Below are 23,418 nucleotides of genomic sequence, written 5' to 3'. Positions count from 1 at the left end.
TCAACATCTTAGGTTATTTAGCGTCTGAATGAGATGAAGGTGAAATGAGTTCGGGGTCCAGCACTGAAATTACACAGCATTTGCTCATACTGAGTTGAGGGAAAACCCTGGAAAAGAACAATCAGGTAACTTGTCCCGACCGGGAATCGAACCTGGGCCACGTGCTAACCGTTACTCCACAGGTGTGGACATAATGCTTTATGATACATATTTCACTATATAACATTTTATTTCATAATCACATGTTAGTGTCCCATTTAATATTCTGGGTAATTATGAAGTTAATATTGCGCTCGTGTGTGCGTGCATGGGTGTTTTTTTTTTTTTCAGAATTTTTTGAGATGACATTGTGAGCTATTTAAGGTCAAATTACATAACCTTCAAAACTAAATAATTACAAACATAGTTGTGTTATATATCATTTGAAAGGTTTTTTTCATTAGCTTTCGATTGAGATCTCTCTCAAGCCTGTAAGTTAATTGCTATGTGAGTTATACCAATAAATAGGAAGTCATATGCTATAAAATCCTTTACTTTTTAATTATTTAAAGTCCTGTATTTCTTAAAGTATGTAACATATGGAACTAAAATTTTGTATGAATATTTACTTTAACAAGATCTGCAAATATGCCAAATTTCATGAAGATCAGAGGATGTAAGGTTGAAATAAATACAATACAGTACAACCTTACCTCATTCAGGAGTGGAAGCAATAATAGCACCTGCTCCTCCAGCATCTTGATTCGTTGCTGGAGCTCTAAAATTGGATTAGGTTCCGCCATCCTGCACAACCAAGAGAAGTAACCCAGTTCAAGAATTAGACCACCTTTTGGTATTTTAAAGATACGATGGAAAGGTATGTAATAGATGACGTCACTACTACCGAAATACGAGTATTTAACTAAAATTATTCTCTTATTTCGTCCCTCTCTCCTCTATTCATCTTCTCTCCTAGTTTCTTTTTCCCCTAGCTCTTCTCTCGTTTACTCTTTTGTCTTCTTTGTTTTTACATATCTACAATTACATTCTACTTATATAGATCAACTATATTACATTTTATTTACTCACAACTGCCAATGCTGGAATTCGAACGTCCACACCTGTGGAGTAACGGTCAGCGCATCTGGCCGCGAAACCAGGTGGCCCGGGTTCGAATCCCAGTCGGGGCAAGTTACCTGGTTGAGGTTTTTTCCGGGGTTTTCCCTCAACCCAATACGAGCAAATGCTGGGTAACTTTCGGTGCTGGATCCCGGACTCATTTCACCGGCATTATCACCTTCATTTCATTCAGACGCTAAATAACCTAGATGTTGAGACAGCGTCGTAAAATAACCCAATAAAATAAAATAAAATGGAATTCGAACCAAGAACCCTTACATCTCACCAGTTGTTCGACGTCTTAACCATTAAGCCAAGGAGACAAACTGTCAAAATCATCTATCTGTAGAATTACATTGATTATTTCTATGGTAATTGTCTATAAACGAAACAATAGTTGGCAGTATACAGACTAGTAAATAGGTCAATAGCTTTTAAATTCCTTTCGAATTGCACTGTAATGAGTGTAAGAAAAAGGCTGCTATTACAAAGAATAGTTGGTTTGAAGATTGTAAATTTTCAATTCTACAAAAACATTGTGCTTATATATTGTTGACTTCATGAAATGACTTTAAAAATAGCTAATAATCTCCATCTTACGATGTTTGGTGACGTATACACGTCCGTTGATGTGACATATTAATGAATCTTATCTACTTACTTATTGCTTTAAGGAACCCTGAGGTTCATTGCCGCCCTCACATAAGCCTGCCATCGGTCCCTATCCTGAGCAAGATTAATCCAGTCTCTACAATCATATCCCACCTCCCTCAAATCCATTTTAATATTATCATCCCATCTATGTCTCAGCCTCCCCAAAGGTATTTTTCCCTCTGGCCTCCCAACTAACACTATATGCATTTCTGGATTCGCTCATACGTGGTATAATCACCGCGCCAGCCGGAGTAATGACCGACGAGGCTTTGTTATTTATAAGTCATTGTTTGTCGCGTGTGATTGTGGTTCTTTTAGTCCCACCACTCCAATCATAATCTACAAAAATCTGTTGCCGCCAATGGCAATCCAGGATTGAATTTTGACGTGTACATATCAAGTCCAAGTGGAGTAAGAACCAAGGTTGCCATTTTTAATAACAAATGTTCATTAAGTTTAGTAAAGCATTGCAAGTGGAAGTTCTTAAGTTGGTGTTAATATTTAATATGTGAGGCCGTGGGAAGGCGATGATGAAGTTGAACGTAATGTAAATGCGTGTGTTCCTTCAACTAGTAGAAGTAAGACAATTACAGGCAGCAAATGTATGGGGACATTGAATAAACAGTCTCAGAAAATAATTTGTAATGTATATGCCTACATCAAAATTAATAAATTGGGCAAGGGACCGATTACAGAGACCGCAAAAGCTGTTGCATTAAGTAGGCAAGCCGTAAGCAGAATTGTAGAAACCGGTCCTAAAACACCCAAAAGATGTAAAAATAGAAAACAGAAATTTGGAATTTGAAAAAGCTGATAACTTCACCTGCGATCTGATTCGTTGAACGGTGTATGATTTAAAAAAAAAATGGACAGTTGCCAACAGTTAGTGAAATATTAATAGAACTTCAAAACATGTGTGAATTCCCCTACAAAGAAACAACCCTGAGAGAATTATTGAAAAAGTTAGGATTCAGGTTCCGAATTCTTAACAAAAGACGCATGATAATGGAGTCATCGAGAATAGTAACGTGGAGGTACAAATATTTTAACACACTTCGTTCTAAAAGATCAGCAGGCCAAAAAATGATATTTTTTAACGAGACATGGTATGACACCCACGATGTCCCCAAAAAAGGTCTGGATGATGGGAGTTGTTCATGTGTCTTCAATGCCCCTGTATCTCACCGGAAACGAATTATGGTTTTGCACGCAGATAGTAGTGACGGCCGGGTTCCAAATTGTATGTTCCTTTCAGCTAGAAATGTAGGCGACTCCAAAGCAGATTCACATGATGAAATGAATTCTGCAATTTTCAGGACTGGTTTACAAACAAATTAATGAAAAATCTTCCAACAAGCCCTTCATGTATAATTGTAATGGATAACGCTGCTTATCATTACAGGTTACAGTTTAGGCTACCAAATAGATCCACAAGAAAGGATGATGATATTAGCTTCATGGTGCAACACAATCTAGAAGTAGGTCCTCAATCCACTCCCCACTATATCTGTATTGCTTGAACTTACAAAAGAAGCTAATATCAGTAGAGAGTTTGTTATTGACAAAATTGCAAGAGATTTCAACCATGAGGTTTTGCGGTTGCCCCCATATCACTGTAATTTAAGTGCTATTGAACTTATTTGGGCGCGCTTAAAACATGAAGTTCGAAAACGAAATGTGACTCCATCACGTAGTGACAGTGTATGCAGAACTATACGAGAATGTGTTGAACTTATAAATTCAGAATTGTGGACAAAGTGTGTTAGAAGGACAAGAGAAATAGAACGCCAATATATTGATCGTGATTCTGAAAACGACAGAGACTCGTTCATTATAAGCATAGGTGACAGTGACAGTGAAGGAAGCAGTTCAGATGAGAGCTAGGATGTCAGGTAATTAATAACTGTAATTTACGTATTTATTTAATTAATGTAGTTAGATAGCATAAAAGTATTATTATTATTATTATTATTATTATATAGCTAATACTAGTTATAAAGTAGTCGTGTTTCTCGTTTGTATGCCCTGCAGTTTGAAAAAGACGTGACAACATCGCTTTAGAACACTGTGCAATCGACAGGTTTGTTAATGTTGTTAAGCTTTTCTTTGATCTGCCGGTCGTTACTCCGGCTGGCGCGGCAATTTTATATACCCTACCCATCTCAAACATCTGCATTTAATGTTACTAATGTGTGCAGTATAATAGCTAATAGTGAAACTAATGTAAGCATATTTCATTTCATATCATTTATTGTATTCCATAGACCTTATATTAGCATTGAAGCTTAAAGATGTGGAAAAAGTCAACATTTTACAAGATCACAATTTCTTGGCGAGATGAAGTGAGGATAGTTATGGTTTGTGGTTATTATGGCTTTTGTATAAAAGTTTGTGATCAGGCCAAAAAGATGAAATGTACATATTTTAGTATCAGTAATTATCTGTAAGTACTGCTTTTGGATTTTTATGAAATTAATATTTTAAAACCTTCTGATTATTATTCCTAATGTGGAGACACTTAGAAAAAGTGAGCGGAAAACAATCTTAGTTTAGATTTATTATATTTACGTACTTACGGATTTGTTGGATTGGAAGTGGTTCTCAGCCATGGTGTAAAATAAGAGGAGGGGCTCGCGACAGAAACAATTTGGCTGTGGCGCATGCGCGGACTTCTCATGCAGTGCCAGCGTGATCCTTACTTTAATTTATTTTCGCGTGTACATTCCAGATCAAATCAATAAGTTCCCTTCATGCTCCAATTACACATCTTCCATATACGAAAGTTAGGTTTGGTTAGTTTTGATTTTTATTGATCAAGTTCGCGCATGCGCACAGTCAAGACAATTCTGTCGTCAGCCGCACGTGTATAAGTCGATGTTTGATGATGTCACATTAATTCGATTGTTTTCATTTTGTCTTTGTCACTTTGACATTAGTTCTGGTGATGGAAGGAGCATGTAGTTCTATGTCTCGTGATGATGTGTATAAGTCGTACTTACGTATTTACAGATATCGAATATTTAGCAGAGTTCATGTTCAAAAGGGCATACTCAGATCATCATGAACGCATGCATTATTTTTTTCATGGAAGTGGGAGAAATGTATTACTATAATTACTATAAGGTAAGTGATTGTAGTTATTTACTGAACTGTTTCGTCGTTGACATAGGTTAGGTTATGGGACTATATTAGCTTAGGAATGTTAAGTTGATCGTTATTATAAATTGAAATGTAACTTTGAAATTGTCTATATTTAAAGTTTTTCCTTTTTTGTTTTTGCGAATTTTTTAGTGTTTTGAATTTACTTGCGAAAATTGGAGTTCTGAGATTTCTAAACTTCAAATTTTAACGTTTCTCACTCATTTTTCTTAGTGTTTTCACTTTTGGGACAAAAATTGGGGGTTTTTGGAATGTATTTTTCAAGAAAGGTCAGAAGCAGTTGTTCTGGATATTTACCTTTGTATCTTTACCTCCAGAGCTTACGATCATACTGTTTGAATATTGCTGCCAAAATAGTACCTCATTTCGTGAAAGACATCGGTAAAGTCTACCCAAGATATGGAAAGCAGAAGTTAACTCCAAAAGCTTATACTAGTGAAGGAATAGGCGAAGTGGATGATGAATAAAACAGAATAGCGAGTACTAAATATTATATACGCTTAATTTAATGGCATTAACTCTATAAACTCTATAAATATACAGAGTGTTTCAAAAATACAGGGCATAATTTCAGGTATGTATTTCCCACATGTAGGACAATCAAAATAGTTCATTACAGCATGTGTCCGGAAATGCTTTATTTCCGAGTTATGGCCTTCACAACATTGCAATTCACCGGAACGTTTTTCTTTCCGCAGGTCGTTGCCATCAAAGGAGACATTAAGTGGGCACTCTGACAGTTCATTCCAAGGCAAAGGTTACATTCAGTGTTGTGTAGGCGTTAGACTGTGCGACATGTATTCAAATTAAGAGCTGGCAGAGATACACTTCATGTACGGTAAGGCGGACGGCAATGCTGCGCTGGCTCGTCATTTGTACCAGGAGAGGTACCCACAGCAACAATGTCCAGATCAGAAGACATTTGTACGTCTCCATTACCGTCTGTGCGAGTATGGAAAATTTAACTCTCCTCGTTTGGGAAGGGGACGACCAAGATCTACAACTCTAGAAGTACAGGAGGAGATTCTGGAGGCTGTGAACATGACTCCTTCTATCAGCACACGAAAGGTAGCGTTGCAAGTCAGTGTTCCTCATACGACTGTCTGGAGACTGTTGAAAGAGTATCAATTGTATCCTTATCATTTGCAATATGTACAGGCCCTGTCACCAGCAGATTATCCTGCACGAGTTAGGTTCTGTCAGTGGTTCTTGCAGCAGTGTGGTGTAAATCCGAACTTTTCCTGCCTTAGTATTATTTACAGATGAAGCACAGTTCACACGAGATGGCATAACAAATTTCCACAATCAGCATGTATGGGCGTATGAAAACCCACGTGCAACTCTTCCATCTCATCACCAGGTGCGGTTCTCCCTCAACATGTGGGCCGGTATCATTGGTGATCGATTAGTTGGACCCCATGTACTTGTAAACAGACTTACGGGGCAGGCATACACAAACTTCCTGGAAAACACCATACCTCATGTTTTAGAAGACACTTCACTGATCAATCGTCAACACATTCACTTCTTGCATGATGGCGCTCCTGCACACTTCAGTCATACGGCTCGCCAGTACTTGGATCGAAGGTTTCCTGATCGATGGATAGGTAGAGGTGGCCCAATTGCTTGGCCTCTACGCTCACCTGATCTGAACCCTCTCGATTTCTACTTGTGGGGCCATTTAAAATCATTGGCTTATTTGTCTCCGGTGCCTGATTTGGAATCCCTTTGGAATCGAATTGTGGCATGTTCTGAGGACATACGCAATACTCCTGGAGTTTGGGATCGTGTTCGCAGGTCAATGAGACATCGATGTGAGGTCTGTATTCAAGCAGGAGGTGGACATTTTGAACATCTTCTGTAATGACAACGACCTGCAGAAAGAAAAACGTTCCGGTGAATTTCAATGTTGTGAAGGCCAAAACTCGGAAATGAAGCATTTCCGGACACATGTTGTAATGAACTATTTTGATTGTCTATATGTGGGAAATATATACCTGAAATTATGCCCCGTATTTTTAAACACCCTGTATAATGAAACCGTCAATTTGAAAAAAAAAAAAAGAAAAGAAAACAACATGGCGGTATACACACACACACACTTTGGACGTCATTTATGTCATCAAACCTTTTCATGATATCTTTAAATTTACCCAACTTTCTAATAAGCTTAGTCTTTACAAGTAATTGGTGGTCATTTTCAACCTTCCGTTATATCGTAGCCTATTTCACTTATCATAAAGAAAATAGGCCTATAAAAGAAGGGTAAGATCCAATTAAGAGTCGCTGTTTTCCCAAGCAATAAGTTGGATGACGTAATAAGTCTATATGATATCACATATGTCCGCATGCTACATTGCAATTACGAAACACTCTTTTAATAAAAATGTGGCAATATAACTTATCTAGATCAATTGGAGATCGATGACACAATATGTGACGTCACGCACGATGACAGTACTTGAAAATATGAATGAAATCGGGAGCTCATGCCCCCGACCCCTCCTACCCCCGTTTTTCTTTCTCCCACCTTACACCTCTATTTCACCTTCTACCTACTTTATTCTACGAACTACTTCATCTTAAATTAGAATATATGACTTATCTTTCGATACGCCGGGATTCGATCCTAGGACCTTTCGTTCAGCGAACCACCACCATCATAGCCATTACGCTACGAATTCGTTGAAGAACAAACCCTTAAAAATTATGGTAATTACGGAGCTTGACTACTGCGCGGATTTTTAAATAAAGACTCTTGATTATAGGCTAGTTTTACACAAGTAAACCAATATGATAAATTTCCAAAAGATGGCGTTACTCTACTTATCTACTATTGTCTTATTTACGTATATTAAATCGATTCACTACACTACTCTCTTTAGAGTAAAGGCTTTAGTATTATAGTAATCTTACGATGACTAATGGATCTACTTGACGCATCACGAAAGAACTTTAACTTCCGCGAAAGTAGTGTAAATTGATCCATCAACAAGGATTATTAGGTTACCAGATAAAACACCAAAAAAAAAAAAAAAAACCGACTATCTATACTTATTTGAGTTCCTATACCGCCATTCCGAGAGTGCAAACGGAAGAACAATTTCATCAAATATTTCTCGACTTTAACTATAAACAAAATTAAAAAAGCATACCCGGGCTATGGAAAAAATTAAATTATGGTTTATTTAACGACGCTCGCAACTGCAGAGGTTATATCAGAGTCGCCGATGTGCCGGAATTTTGTCCCGCAGTTCTTTTACATGACAGTGAAACTAATGACGTGAGCCTTTCGCATTTAAACACACTTAAATGTTATCGACCTCGGCCCGGATCGAACCCGCAACCAACGAGCATAGAAGGCCAGCGCTATACCAACTACGCTACCGAGGGCGACCCGGGCTATGGATAAACAACATTAACGCCCAGAATCTACACCAACACGGAACAACATTAAGGTAAGTTTAATTACTGGATAAATTTCAGAACAAGGATAATTCTTATCCCTCTTACTCCAAAATTCCAACCTTGTGCACGCAAAATAAATTATTGGCAATGAAAAAGCCTTTCGCAAAAGTGCCTTTTTGTAAGCATGATAGTGCACATTCGAAAAACACAGAAAAATCTGCTCTTTTTAGTATGTTAAGATAATTGTTATCAGTGAGATATCCTTATACTGAAATTTTGGTGGTGACAGCGGGGATGTCGGGAGACGAAAGCCCTAATTCAATTCATAATTTGAAGTATTGCAGTACATGAACTGTACCTACTTACAGTTTTACTACACAGAATAAAGGCGAAGAAGACAACGGCTTCAGAATGTCACGTCTGCTCCAACAAATTACGAATAATGAACTCTTGATCTTATGCTCCAGCCTTATTATACTCCGAAAATTTATAGCTGGAAATTAAACATTTACTTCGTTCATACCAAGAATGACGTTGATCTTCGACAAAGCGGCAAATTAATTATGGCCGCATTGGCGTCACCAATATTGCCAGTTACAACTCGAAAATTTCCCCAACATTTTCTCAACGCGAGGAAATTCCAGGTTATAGAAAAAATCACCGCCGTCTGGATTATAGTATTACTGCCTGCTCTTCGGTACAATTTAACATGGGAAACGCCGTATAGCAATGTTTCTAGAATTTTCCGCTAGAGCGCGACTGTGACTGCACCATACCGCATCATTTCTAATCTGCAGATGTTAAAGTGTTGAGGCGATTGTTAGTGATTGTATGATTAATTATTACATCTGACTAAGCTAAATACTCGTTTAAGTCAGTAGTTATAAAATTAATTTTCGATATAAAATAGCTGCTGTGTTCATGTTTAATATTGGTGAATTGTTGTGTTCTCCTTTGTAAATCTAAACAAGGAAGTTCACATTCAAAAGAAATAAAATATCATGAAATTTCCTCAGCAAAAGAACTTAGACAAAAGTGGCTGGCGTCTATATCCAGACAAGATGTCTATAATGGTAGCAGGTGGGTTCCAACCGATTACTCACTTGTGTGTAGTATCCATTTTACTTCAGAAGACTATAGAGAGAACTGCAAGAAAAAAAAATTAAAGCCTGGTGTTATACCAAGCATTTAACCTATTAACTTCGAAAAAAATGAATGTATTAACGGCTGTACAAGAGTTCCCTCCTGCAGTAACTGCCATAGTTGACTTCATGAATAACAATGCCCGTATCAATACCAATGCAGATTAGATTAGATCTAATCTAATCTAATCTAATGCAGACTTCTCACAAGTTGGCCCATCTGTGCATTTCATGAAGTGTATATATAAATTTCTCACTGTGCATGACGTGACAAAACATAGCATATGCAACCCGAGTTCCATGCAGTTTTATTCTGTAGCTGATGAAAGACTGCAGTGGCTACAAGAATACTTCGTCGGATATATAAGAAGGATTTAGGCTGAATCGAAACGGGCTAAATTGAAAGAGCTAACCAAAGAGACGACAGAGGCACTTCTGTTCACTGTGAACTCTTCAGTTCATTGTATCATACATCTGTGAAAAATGGATTTTTCTACGTTCTCACAAGAAGATTTTCTGGAGATCCAGTAGAGGTTCTTTTAGCACAGTTAGAATGGGAGGTGGTAGTAATGATATAACAAATATACGTACACATCAGCATAAGCTGTCAAAAGAATATTGAAGTCAGGACTTATGATAGCTTCCAAAGCAGCCATTGTCACTGGAGATAGTGTATATTGCGGAAAGACCTTTCCAACTGGTGGGAATAGTATCACAGATATCGCTACCGAATATGACCTTCTTCTTCCTGATCATGTTTTGACTCTTTTGGATAAGCTTAGAGTACCAAATTACAGAATAGACATTAATTTAGAAACTATCTCCCAAGCTTTGATTTGCAGATATTTAATACGCGTAATTGATGAGAAAGTAAGTTGTGATTGGTCTATTAGGGATATATCTATGCCTAAAACTTCGACTCATTAAATGACCAAGACAGAGGAGAGCTTAGATATCCAAAATCGACTTTTGTTGCCTTAATAAAACATTTGTAGGTGTTCGTTGAAACCGCAGTACCATATTGTACGAAGTTTTCTCAACTAACAAGAACAATTCGCACATTTGCGCATTCTCCTCTTTCAGACTGAGCATTATTAAATTTCAGTATGCCAAATCATTAACAGATGGTTATCCAGATTATAATAACAAAGTTTGTACGACCACTACTAGCTAATATTGGAAGGAATGAAACACAGTGTGCATTTCGATCGGTGTGCTATTCAAAGTCTCAGTCCAAGAAAATTCTGAAGTTATGACTTCAAGTGATGGACATCATTTTTTTCAGGTAAGATTTTATCTCTGGTATACATTTACACATAATATCTAGTTTAATTAAAGGAAAACTTGAGAATGATCGTGTTTATTAAACAGAATGCGTTTACGTTCCCATTATAACTGAAGGGTACACGGGAATAACGAACAAGGTCCATTCAGAATAATTTTGAGATAAATGAAATTTAAAGTTTGAGGGCTTGAAACGATTAGTTTATTGTTAACTTATTGTTATTTTTTATCACACAGTAATGTAGCGTTATAAAGCAAATATGTGACAAAATATTGTTTTGATTTTATGAATTACAACAATGAAAAACTACAAAAAGTCTAGTTTGCTACGTTTTATAAATGGGAAGAATGAACAATGTCACAATTTAATTGAATTTTGTTGTAAATAGAATCAGGCATGTTATTTTCAAACAATGTAGCACATTTTTACTTTCGTGTAGCGTATTCTTGTTAAAAGCTATAAATATTGTTGATCCATTATAAATATTGTTATCTTTGAGTGTTCATTTTTCCAAACAATTATTGAAATCAAATCTACACACTAATCTAATTGCACTGAAATTGCCACTATGAATGATTAGATTGAACTATAAATTCGTCTCATTCACAGTCATTGACTTCTTGTGACTCGTCATTGACAGGAAGAAGACTGAAGTATTCTCTAATACTTGGAGAACAAGGTTTTTTCAAAATTTGTAAGTCCTTGTACTTTGCCTTGTAGCTGTTTACAGTTTACAATGATGAATGTTTCTGGTTTTCTCCGAGAATTCGCAGTCTCTTGCCTCCAGTCATTGGGTACTTCACACCTTGCTCTCTGATTGACAAGTCCCATGTTCTTGTCACATTCCAAGTACGAGTGGCCTCGAGTAGGAAATATGATCCACAGAGCATCAAACCTCTTCTTAGTATGTACTAAATAATGACAAAATCTAAATACAGTATAGTTCCTATTTTGTCCGGAACAAGAATCGCAGAAGATATCGAGTTCACCAATGCAGCTTGGTGCAATATTTATACAGTGGTACCATAACAAAGAACAAAATTCATCAGAGCCTTTACTTTTAAATACTTTGATCATACACCTAGAAAATAGATCTTCCTGTTGACAGCGTATGTATGTTAAAAGAGTAAAAGGCAAATGTCGACGATAATAGACCTCACCAGTTGAAATGTTTGGAACTTGCAATTTTCTTTGGAAACCCATGCAGATAGCCTCTTTATACTCTGACTTCCTGGATTTTAGACGTGCAGCCCGTTTTACTTCATAAAACTTCTGTCCTTTTCTCTTGTGCAATTCATTCTTCAAAATCAAATTTTGTTTCTCCTTCTCAAAATTATCTAATTTACTTGCGTTTTTTTCATTGGAAAGTTCTGATTTAATATGTGGAATGTCAGCTGATGTATTTAGTGACAAACATTAGTCTGAATTGCTCGTAAGACATAGGGTTCATAGGAAATTTTTCTAAGTGTAACTTATGCAGCTTAGAAATATTCAAATACTCTGGAAGATACAACCTTCGGCTATAGTGAAAATATTAGTGGACTTTCCGACCTCTAAGTGATTGAATGTGCTGATGAATTTTAGATAAAAGCTCTCCTTTCATTTGGTGAGACCTGTATCCATGTTTAACTCTTGTTTCTATATGGGATTTTCCAGTAGTAGCCAATGACCTTTTTAAAGTGAATAAACGTCTGCCTGTTATTCCATATAGAGCAATAAATGTTTTTATAGTAAACGGGAACATCAATATTTTGCCCATGTCTCTACATTCGCATTTTATATCGGTAAGAAAAATTATGAAAATCAGTTTCATCTTGTGTTTTTCTGGATCTTCTTCTTTGCACATTAAGTACTGAAATCAGTCCTGAAAGGTGAGCATTTTGAGTGTCATATGATGATAATTCATTGAAATGTTTAATAGGATCGCTTCTTTCACTTAGGCTTATTTTCTGAAAACACTCAAAACGAGAACATTTACAATCTTCTCCCATAATATGACTCATAGCACGAATTTTTTATGCTTCTGTAACACGTCCTGTAACTTTTCTCTTCTTTGAATTGACAGAACATGGTATGGGTGCGGATAATTGATCTTCTCTAACATCAGACATTTTAAAAACAAATTGCACTAACTACAAACACTACAATATTTACTGTACTATAACAGTATAATAATGAAAATAATCAACACCCTATCACAGACATCTGAACACTGAAATAGTACAGTTGTTTGTATTATGATCACAATTTCTAATGAAAATTAATATAAATCATTATGACATGGAATAACAGCTAAATATCATACAGCCATTTAATAATATTATTATTGTATAATATGAAACTTTTATTGACATATTATCTAAAAATAAACTAACCAGCAATATGCTATGACTCTAAGATCAATTTTGTAACAGCTGTCTGCATTAGTTTCTGTGTTTAAAATGGACATTCTTCGTTCTTTCTTGGGATGGATGTGACATTGTTCATTCTTCCAAACTATACAGAAACTTTAACGCAGAAAACTGAGGACAATTTTCGTTCTTACATAATACCAACCGTGCGTTTTTTTAAGCAAGACGTAAAGCGCTGCAGCAAGACCGTTCTTTTATTACATTTGCTTCACCGTCGCTGCAGCAGCGCTTTACGAGTTTGCTGCACGATCCATCATGGCGGAATGTGTGTTTTGATCTTTTGCAACGTTCATTATTGTCAAAATCGTCTAGTAATAATAATTCCATGCCATTATCATGGAAGTCGAAATTATTTAACATATTTGGTTCTTTTAGGGTTAAATTTATTACTGCAGAAATAGAAGCCAATATTAATTGTCCACCATTTTGCAGTCATTTGACCTACTTGCGTTTTTTTTCGACCCTCTTTTTGCTGCAGCAAAGGCATGAAGCGCTTTACTGAAGCGCTTTAGAAAAAAACGCACGGCAATGCAGCCACATGAAAGTCCTCCCCTTCTACTATCAGATGGCACTATTAACTCAATTTCGACTTTTGATGGACCTTGTTCGTTATTCCCGTGTACCCTTCAACTAATGTTGCGTATGGTCACAGTCTAATATATACAGTCGCGCAACTTGAACACTTTTTTTGCCAACATTTACGACACTAGCGCTCAACCGGCAGGCAAGGCACTGGTCATAGGGTTGATACAGCCAGCACGTGCTTTAAAGGTATGCGAGATGTTATAATAACGTTTTAATCATGCGTCGGAATGAAGGCAATGTGTGCAAAGACGAAAATTGCAGTAACAACAAGTTTAAATCTCCGAATATGTCGTTCTTCAGATTCCCTAAAGACCAAGAGAAAATCATAACTCAGTCATAACCTATAATCCATGCTGTAGGTAGCCTATGTATTGTGTTTTATAAAACATTTATTAGTTATCAGTTACCTATTTGTATGTCAGGAAGGATAGTTTAAATAAAAACAAAGTAAATACCTGTTACAATATATTATTTTTTTGCAGAGATCGTGTGTAAATGTGTACCGATTTTGGATAATGTAGGCCTATCTACAGTTTTTAATGCAAGTAATTCCATAATTTTTGTATTCGTGTTTTTTTCTTTATATTTTTCAGAAGTTGAATGTTATATTGCATTCAAGTAGGGATTATGATGTTATTTTTTTCAAGAATTCATGGCGTATTATAATCCTTTTGCACAATATTCATTTCTTGAATAAATCCAGACTGTGTCGATAAATTTCTGATGTGTTGGTGTAGATTCATGTGGCAGACATATTAAGTTCTCAAGAAATAAAAGAGCCTTTTTAAATTTAATATAAAAATCAATCTTTTCTGTAATAATTTGCATGACTGTTATTGGTGTTGATTTTACATTACCAGTGCTTATTTGAGCCGTTCAGAGCAGAAGTGGTATAAGTCAAAATTAGGTAATGAGGTTTAAAGTAAAAATTCTGTAAAATACAGCGCAAAGTAGCAATTAATATATCCTTCGTGCTATTCACTAACTACTAATAATTTAAATGAATTCAATATCAACTGCTACTTTGCGCTGTATTTTACAGAATGTTTTCTTTAACCCTCATTACCCATTTTTGACATACACCACTTCTGCTCTGAAAATAAAATTAGGCCTACATTTTCTGAGTTAATTGAAGTTAATTGTGCATTCATTTGTTCTCACCTACGTCATAATAACAGTAAGTGCATGCAAATTACGTATTATATAGGTAGGGTAAGTTAAAATTAAGCTTATGTGTGAAAACTGGAAATGTAATGTAAAATGCGGTAAACTTTCCATAAAAATTTAAACCATAATATCAGCACTATTAGGGACTCAAAATATTAATTAAAAAATTGAAAAATAATGAACTTCATAAATCAATGTCTGTCAAATTAAGGTTTAAATCTTTCCCTTTTTCATTTTTAAGTTTACCTCAGCGGCCGAGTTTACCCCAATTTGTGTATGGAAAATAGTCAATTTCTCAGGAAATAGGGAGAGGAGTTCACCACGCGATGTACCCTACGAGATATGCCCTACAATTTTGACTCTTCTCACAGGAAATATAGAGTTCCAATGGTTTATAAATATATTTAGGAATGAATTGAATTAACCGTCCACGTACAAACAATTATATTATTTCAAACCATGATACGTGATCAGGGCCATGATTCAGTTGTAAGAAGTAGAAAGAATTACGTTTATTCCCAGCTTTTGAAACTTGTAGATTAACTGCGTGTGAAATTCTTCCAGGATTCTAAAGTAGAATTAGTAAGAACCATATACACTTATTGTATAGCATAAAAATATAAAATAAATTACGCAAAACCCGTTTTCTGATGTGTTATCATATGTCGTGTGCACACTTTTAACTTGCCTGCCGCTAGAGGGCTACTGTCGCGACAGCTGTCAAATGTTGGCATATTTTATACGTATGAGTTGCGTGACTGTATCTATTAGACTGTGGTATGGTGTTGTATGATCTGCCATCTAGCGGAGATTTCTCAGCAGACTATATACGCAGAATGCACCTCATTGAGCAGGCAGTATATTGCAATCCAGACGGCGGTGGAAAAAATTGACGATTAGCGCAGAAGCAAAACCGTTCTTATATAGTCGAATGGAGTGCGCGTGTATGAAATAGTGTGTCGGTTAATAGTAGTTGTGAAGTTGCAGTGAATATTATTGTAATAAAGGAGGAAATGTCCATTGAATGTGCACGAGTGTTAGAGAATTGTTACTTATTATATATATATATATATATATATATATATATATATATATATATAAAGAAATAGAAAATATATGAATATATCAAGAGGGGTAGGTTGGTGATTGCTTTTTTTTTAAATCGTCAACAACGCCAGAGATAATACAATGCTCGTAAAGGCAATACCAACTGCAGTATGGATTCGCACGCGAACCGTCGAGGTGATCGGGTGTATGTGCCATGTGTTTTGATACAGTATTGCTTTTTCGAGTGATTTAACTGAGATTATTTCAAACTGAGGAGTCAATATTAGTGTTAATTGTTGTTTATTTTGTTATAGTGTTGATTAATTACTTAAAATAATGGTTTAATTAGTTTTCAAATTAACATTATTATTCATTGGTGCGAGTGCGTGAAAAACTTTCTTCAAGCATGGACACAGTTCAAATTAGTAGTTCTTCTGGAAATGAATCCGGTTCTACTGGTTTAGATCCTAGCACATTTGAACATGATTTTCGTACTATGGTTGATCAAATGGAAACTGTGAGTAGCGATATAAATATTCTTAATTGTGGAAATGACACAGGTTCTGTAAACATTTCCTTGGTGCCTAGTTACAAACAAAAGAAGATCAAACAAACAATATTTATGCAGCTACCTAAAAAATCACTGAAACCTCTTTCAGCTAAGCATGTTAAGTTGACTCATCTTGGAAGTAAAAATGTTAATATCTTAAATACTGCGAACAAGAATGCCTCTTCAGTACCTAATCTGAATGCAACCCCTTCTAATATGCAAATTAATAAGCGGCCGTGCACAAGTTCAAATACAGAAATAGCACAGAATATGACATGTTACACCAACATTCCAACTCAAAACAGATTTCAGCCTTTAGCTACGGAAGACAGCATGGAGGAACCTTCTGCTGCTTCTACACTTCAAAAGGAAAAAATTCCACCTATCTGCTTAAAGAATATTGAGAACTATCAGCTCTTATTACAAAGCATACAGAATTATGTACAATCAGAATTTCATACAGAGTTGAAAGGTTCAATCATAAAAGTATACGCATCAACATCCCATGATTTTCGATTACTTACTACTTACTTTGACTCAATTCGTCAGCAATACTATACTTATAAAAATCCCTCTGAAAAGAAATTTTCTGCTGTTATTCGAAATGTACCTTACTCTCTCAGTGATCAAGAGATAAAAGTCGCCCTTGAACAACTTAACTATCCAGTTCATTAAGTAACGAGACTCCTAGGAAAGAACAAACAGCCCACTCCACTTTGTGCAATAGAACTAGACAACAATGACCAAGGTAAATCAATACTAAATCTCAGTCGCCTATTTTACAGTGTAGTTAAAGTCGAAATCAGACGCCAATCCAAAGAGATTCCTCAGTGTACAAGGTGCCAAAATTTTGGTCATACTAAGAACTACTGCCAACTCGAACCACGCTGCGTACGATCTCTAGAGGCTCATCATTTCTCTCAATGCCCAAATCCCAAAACAATACCGCCTAAGTGCGTCAACTGTCAACAACTACATCCAGCTAACTACAGAGGCTGTGAACACTATTTACAATTGAAGGAAAAACTCTCACGTGGTGTTCAGTTAAGACAAGAAAAACGGACTCATGTTCCAGAATCTTCGCAACCATTACTTCAACACACAGAAGATTCTCAACATCAAGTATATCCTTCAATGTTTCAACCATCTACGTCAAATTTTCAAGCAAATTCTCGATCTAAGACGTATGCAAATGCAGTGAAAGGATCCTTTGATCAGAGTCGCCGTCGCCCTATCAGGGGCGTATTTTGCGGACTACCGGGGCTACCAGCGGTAGCCCAAGGAAATTACAAAAGAAAAAGTTTATAATATAACATAATGTAATAATTTTGTATTACCGTATTAGTTTTACCACAGTAATTAAAATTAAAATAATTGTTAGATTTATATGCGCTCTCTGCTCTCGAAAAGAAACAAGTTGTCAAGGCGGCATTACTGGAGAAACCGCTGCTACGAAGGGTAGCCTGTGACCGTTCCGCTCACGTCGCACAACTGCCCGTCCCCCCGCTCTCTTCTGTTTCCATCGTGCAGTGTAGGCGGGTGAGTTGCCGCTCTCGTGATCGGTTTCTTGGAAGGCACGAAGCAACAATATGCTTAGTACGCTAGCTCATTAATGTGATTGTGTTCTTGCAGTGCAGTATTTTAAACTTGTGATTTGTTCGAGTGTCTAGGAGTTATATTAATTGTGAATTATTAAGTTTTTAATTTCCCAATTAAGTGATATTGTGAAAAATATGGCAGAACAAGTTTCTGGAGAGGTTTGTGTTGAAAATGACTGTGTAATAGAAGGTTTCTTAAAAGTGCCTTTTAACCGTCGTACATACAACGAGAAAGTTGAAATTGTGAAAATGGAAAGACCAACTCCTGAGTTAAATTTGTCCATGGACGTGAAAGAAAAACAGCGTGAGTACACACGCCATTTCACTTCAACATCATATGGTAAGTGGAATTGGTTGTGTGGTAGTTCTAAACTGTCTAAACTATTTTGCTGGCCATGTTTGTTATTTAGCCGCGAAACTAATGTGTGGTCAAAAGAGGGGTTTTCTAATATGAACTCCCTTCGAACGGCAGTCCTAAAACACGACAAATCAAAAGCACATATTTATAGTAGCATGAACTTTGCTAACTTTGGGAAGACAAGAATTGATTTACAGCTAGATAAGCAAAAAGTTCTACACATCAACCAACACAATGCTCTTGTGAAAAAAATCGGGAGATTTTACTGCGTCTTATTAACGCAGTCTGCTTTCTAGGAAAACAAGAATTGGCTTTTCGGGGTCATAATGAGAGTGTGGAATCAGACAATAGAGGAAATTATATTGAATATTTAAGTTCCTTAAGTGAATTTGACCATTTACTGGCCAATCATCTTGAGAGTTCAACAGTATTCCGTGGTACTTCTCCCGCAATTCAGAATGACTTAATATTTGCTATAAGTGGGGTTATGATAAAGAACATAAAATCTGAAATAGAAGAAGCACCTTTTGTGGCCATTGTTGTTGATGAAACAAGTGACTGCTCTAATCAGAGTCAATTGTCCACTGTTTTAAGATACGTCGACAGTACTGCCAATGTTCAAGAACGGTTTATAGGATTCACAAATGTCAGTTCGGGCAAAACTGCTGCTGCTTTGTTTCAGCATGTGGAAGGTGTTATAGCAGAATACAATGTCGGCAATAAGTTAATTGCACAGACATACGATTGTGCTTCAGTTATGGCGGGAAATATTAATGGCTTAAAAACAAATGTTCAAGAAAAGTATCCTCAAGCACTATCTGTCCATTGTTACAGCCATGTTCTCAATTTAGTTTTGCAACAAACTACTTTATCCATTCCAGAATGCCGCATTTTTTTCAAAACACTGTCGGGTTTAGCTGCATTTTTCTCATCATCTCCTAAAAGATCAGAAAAACTCAAGGAATTTATGAAAAAGAAACTCCCAATAGTAGCACCAACTAGATGGAATTTTACATCTCGGCTTGTAAATACGCTAAAGGAATACAGAGAACAACTGACTGCTTTCTTTGAAAATATCATTTGTAATGACTCTGAAGAAAACTGGGATGATGATGTAATTGTGCAGGCTCAAGGATATTTGTATTTTTTCACACAGTTTCAGAATATATTTCTTCTTGAAGTCTATGCTAGAGTGTTCGCACATACAGATGTGCTCTACAATATTCTTCAGACAAAAAGTCTAGACATAGCATATTGCTTGCAAGAGGTATCAAAGTTAAAACATACTATATCCGAGTTCAGACGTAGTGGGTTTCCGTCCATATGGAGTAATATGGAAAATGAAAATTATTCAGCCAATACAATGGAACCACCATTAAAGCGAAGAAAAGGAGATGATGAATTGAAATACAGGCAGCTGTACTACAGCATACTATACTAAAAGCCAGGTTATGAACCGACTAAACCGGAAGCAACGTTCTGTTGGTCTCTTTCTGAGCTCTGTTGCCACATGGTGGGGCGAGATTCAAAGCGTGTTCAGCGTTTGTCACCGATGTGTTTAAAATAACTACTGTATATAGTTCTCGATAACACTATCCACAATATTAGTAATTAAAATTACTGTTTTTAAGAAAGCACGAGCTAATGACGCTCGTACGAAATGCGACTCGTAATGCACGTGGTACTGCAAATAAACTGGCTACACTGTCTCCGTGATTCCGTTGCCAGATTTTCGTTAGCAGACGACATTTTCACGCGAGGTCCAATGAAAAGCTCCGTTCTTGTTCTCCCCTCCATCTCCCACACTCAACGTGTCATCACTGCACAGGCTACCCCTCTAACCCGCACTTTCCTCTCGCCCATCCATCTAGTTCCTGTTTCGTCGGTTCATAACCTGGCTTTTAGTATAGATCGTATGCACATGGAAATTACTGACAGATTTTCTGATTATGGAAAGCTTCAGTTCACACATCTTCTAGATTCTCAAAAATTTTCTGCTTATAGAGAAAACTTCCCGAATGAGGCACTAAACAAATTATTTCAGTCCTATAACAGTCACTTTGATCAAGTACGTTTGAAAAATGAATTAAGTGTAATATATTCAGCAGAAGTCTTTGATTTTTCGAACAAACCTATCCATGAAATATTATCTGCCATATATGAAAACCAGCTGAACCAAGTTATTCCTGAAGTCCTTAAATTGGCAACATTAATTGTGACAATACCAGCTACGTCAGCATCGGTAGAAAGAACATTTTCTGCGTTGAAGAGAATAAAATCCTACTGTAGATCAACTCATACACAAGAACGTTTATCCGGCTTGGCACTGATGTCCATTGAAAAGTCATTTCTACAGAAACTTCGCAAGCGGCCAACTGTAATTTCAATGACGAAGTCATCAAAGTATTTTCGTCCCAATCAAGACGTCTGGAATTCACATATAAATAGGTAAGGAATTTTATTATAGGGTTTTTAAAATATATTTTGTGTAATAATAGGTTCAGTGGTAGCCCAGACCCTTAAACCAGTATACGCCACTGCGCCCTATAAGTCAACCTGCTCCAGAATCTTCCACTTCATCTCTCTTAACCGATCTACTCTCTAAGGTTATTCCGCACATTATCACTTTATTGACTCCATTCTTGTCAGAAATTAAAGATTACTTTATCTCTTCTCTGTCATCTTACTTCCAGAATGGCAGCAAATAATAAAATTTCTATTCATCTACTCACTATAATCAATTGGAATGCTGATGGTATTCGAATGAAACGATCTTCTCCGATTGCCTTTCTGTCAACACATAATATTATGATTGCCTGTATCACAGAAACTCACCTTCTTCCAAACGAAGTTTTCACTGTTCCAGGATATAAAATATACAGATATGATAGGAATGCTTCAACTGGTGGTGTTGCCATTTTAATTAAGCGAAATATTACACATCATCAAGTCCTTCTTCCTTATACGTCTGATATAGAAACAGTAGGAATCAAAATTAAGTGTCAAAATAACCATGATTTTGCTTTATTTTGTGCTTATAAGCCCCCAAAATATCTGCTAAATACTGCATACCTTGCTCTTTTATTTCCCTCAGTCGGTTCAACACTTCTTGTGGGCGATCAAAACTGTAAACACACATCGTGGGGATGCAGAGTAACTAACCCAAATGGACATCGTCTTTACAACTGCATTAACAACCTTGGTCTCCATATTCTCGCACCAACTGAACCAACACACTATCCATATATTCCCGCCAATCTTCCCGATATTCTTGACATAGGAATTCAAAAGAATGTGCATTTACCAGCTTATATTGCATCATTAACAACACTTGATTCTGATCATTGTCCAGTGCTGATTACTTTCCACTTGTCTCCTAATGTAACACCTAAAGTGCAAAGCCTTATTAATGGTTTTGTTGATTGGGATAAATTTCAGTTGACTCTAGACTCAATGTTAGTCACAGAATATCATCCACTAACAGCAACAGATATTGACAGTGATGTTCAACATTTTACGGAGACAATATGCTCATGTGTAAATTATTCTACAATGTGCTCCAAGCGGCCATTAACGCGCTACTACTTACCATCTCCCAACTCCAATTAATTAAGGAAAAACATCGTATTCGTAGACAATGGTAACGAGAGAGGCAACCATGGCAGCGGAAGAAGCTGAATTATGTCATACGATTAGTCAAGACAAATCTTGAACAACATCGCCTGCAGTCATATCAGTCTTACTTATCATCTCTATCTGAAGCTGATAATACTCTTTGGTACGCTACAAAGCGTATTCTACGCGAGCCAACAGTCATCCCGACACTTCAGTTAGACTCTCAAATAGCCACAGACACAGAGTCGAAATGTAACTTGCTTGCATCTCATTATCAACATGTATTCACCCCAAACGAGAATAAAAATGAACAGACTACCTCTGAATTAGAAAAAGAACTTATAGAAAATATTAATAAACCGACTGTGCCAGAGAAAATTTCTTATACTACTCCACAAGAATTGTCTCACTTCATTCAAAGGCTTCCAAATAAAAAATCTCCAGGTCATGATCTTATACCCAACATTGTACTAAAGAAGCTCACCAACAAAGCTCTCACTTACTTGACGATAATTTTCAATGCTGCCCTTTAAATTGGGTACTTTCCTCGACCCTGGAAGCTTGCTGAAATCATTGTTTTTCATAAGCCTAACAAACCTAAGCATTTGCCATCAAGTTATCGACCTATTAGCTTACTGCCCACGCTATCGAAATTGTTTGAGAAGGTTATTCATCATCGCATTTGTAAATTTACGTTCCAAAACAAGATAATACCAGATTTTCAGTTTGGCTTTCGTCCAAAACATTCTACAACACACCAACTGCAAAGAGTCACTGAATCCATTATAAAAGGCTTTGAAGAAAAACAGTATACTGCCACTGTGTTTCTGGATATTGCCCAAGCATTTGATACTGTTTGGCATGATGGTCTAATGCTAAAATTATATAGAATTGGTTTTCCTGACTATCTCACACGCATCGTGAAAAGTTTTTTTATCTGAGCGTCAGTTCTCAGTACGTATAGATGGCATTAAATCAACGCTTCGTCCAGTTTTAGCCGGAGTACCACAAGGGTCTATACTGTCACCACTTCTCTTCAATATCTTCACATATGACATTCCATGTTTACAACCGTCACACATAGCAATGTATGCTGACGATACAGTTCTCTTTTATTCTCATAGTGACCTAAATACTGCAATCAGCACTCTTCAGACATTCTTACAGGAGCTGTCTAAATGGTTCTATGACTGGAGATTACTACTCAACATTACCAAGACAGAAGTTAAAATCTTCTCTTTAAGGCCTATTCATAATCCACCTCCTTTGGTTCTTCTAAATGAAGAAGTTACGTGGCTCTCCAGTCAAGAAGCTGTCAAATATTTGGGAATATTATTAGAC

At 36.5% G+C, this 23,418-nt stretch overlaps 1 protein-coding gene across 4 annotated transcripts in view; it reads right to left on the bottom strand.

The window, feature by feature from the left end:
- The window catches only part of LOC138707890 (26S proteasome non-ATPase regulatory subunit 10-like), a 51,224-nt gene extending 42,230 nt beyond the window's left edge, over window positions 1–8,994 (bottom strand). Inside the window, exons 1-2 of one of the 4 annotated variants that reach the window (XM_069837928.1) lie at window positions 8,686–8,994; window positions 693–783 (exon numbers count right to left, since the gene is read on the bottom strand). Coding sequence is in view for 2 of the 4 variants with exons in the window: in XM_069837929.1 (XP_069694030.1) it covers window positions 693–782 (90 nt within the window). In the remaining 2 variants the exon portion in view is untranslated. The remainder of the gene's footprint in view (window positions 1–692; window positions 784–8,685) is intronic. The other 3 variants (XM_069837929.1, XM_069837930.1, XM_069837932.1) reach the window with 3 other exon arrangements.
- Window positions 8,995–23,418: the final 14,424 nt, after the last annotated feature.

Source organism: Periplaneta americana, chromosome 10 (genome assembly GCF_040183065.1).
Source record: "Periplaneta americana isolate PAMFEO1 chromosome 10, P.americana_PAMFEO1_priV1, whole genome shotgun sequence".
Lineage (NCBI taxonomy): Eukaryota > Metazoa > Arthropoda > Insecta > Blattodea > Blattidae > Periplaneta > Periplaneta americana.
This window is presented reverse-complemented; position numbering and strand designations above follow the sequence as displayed.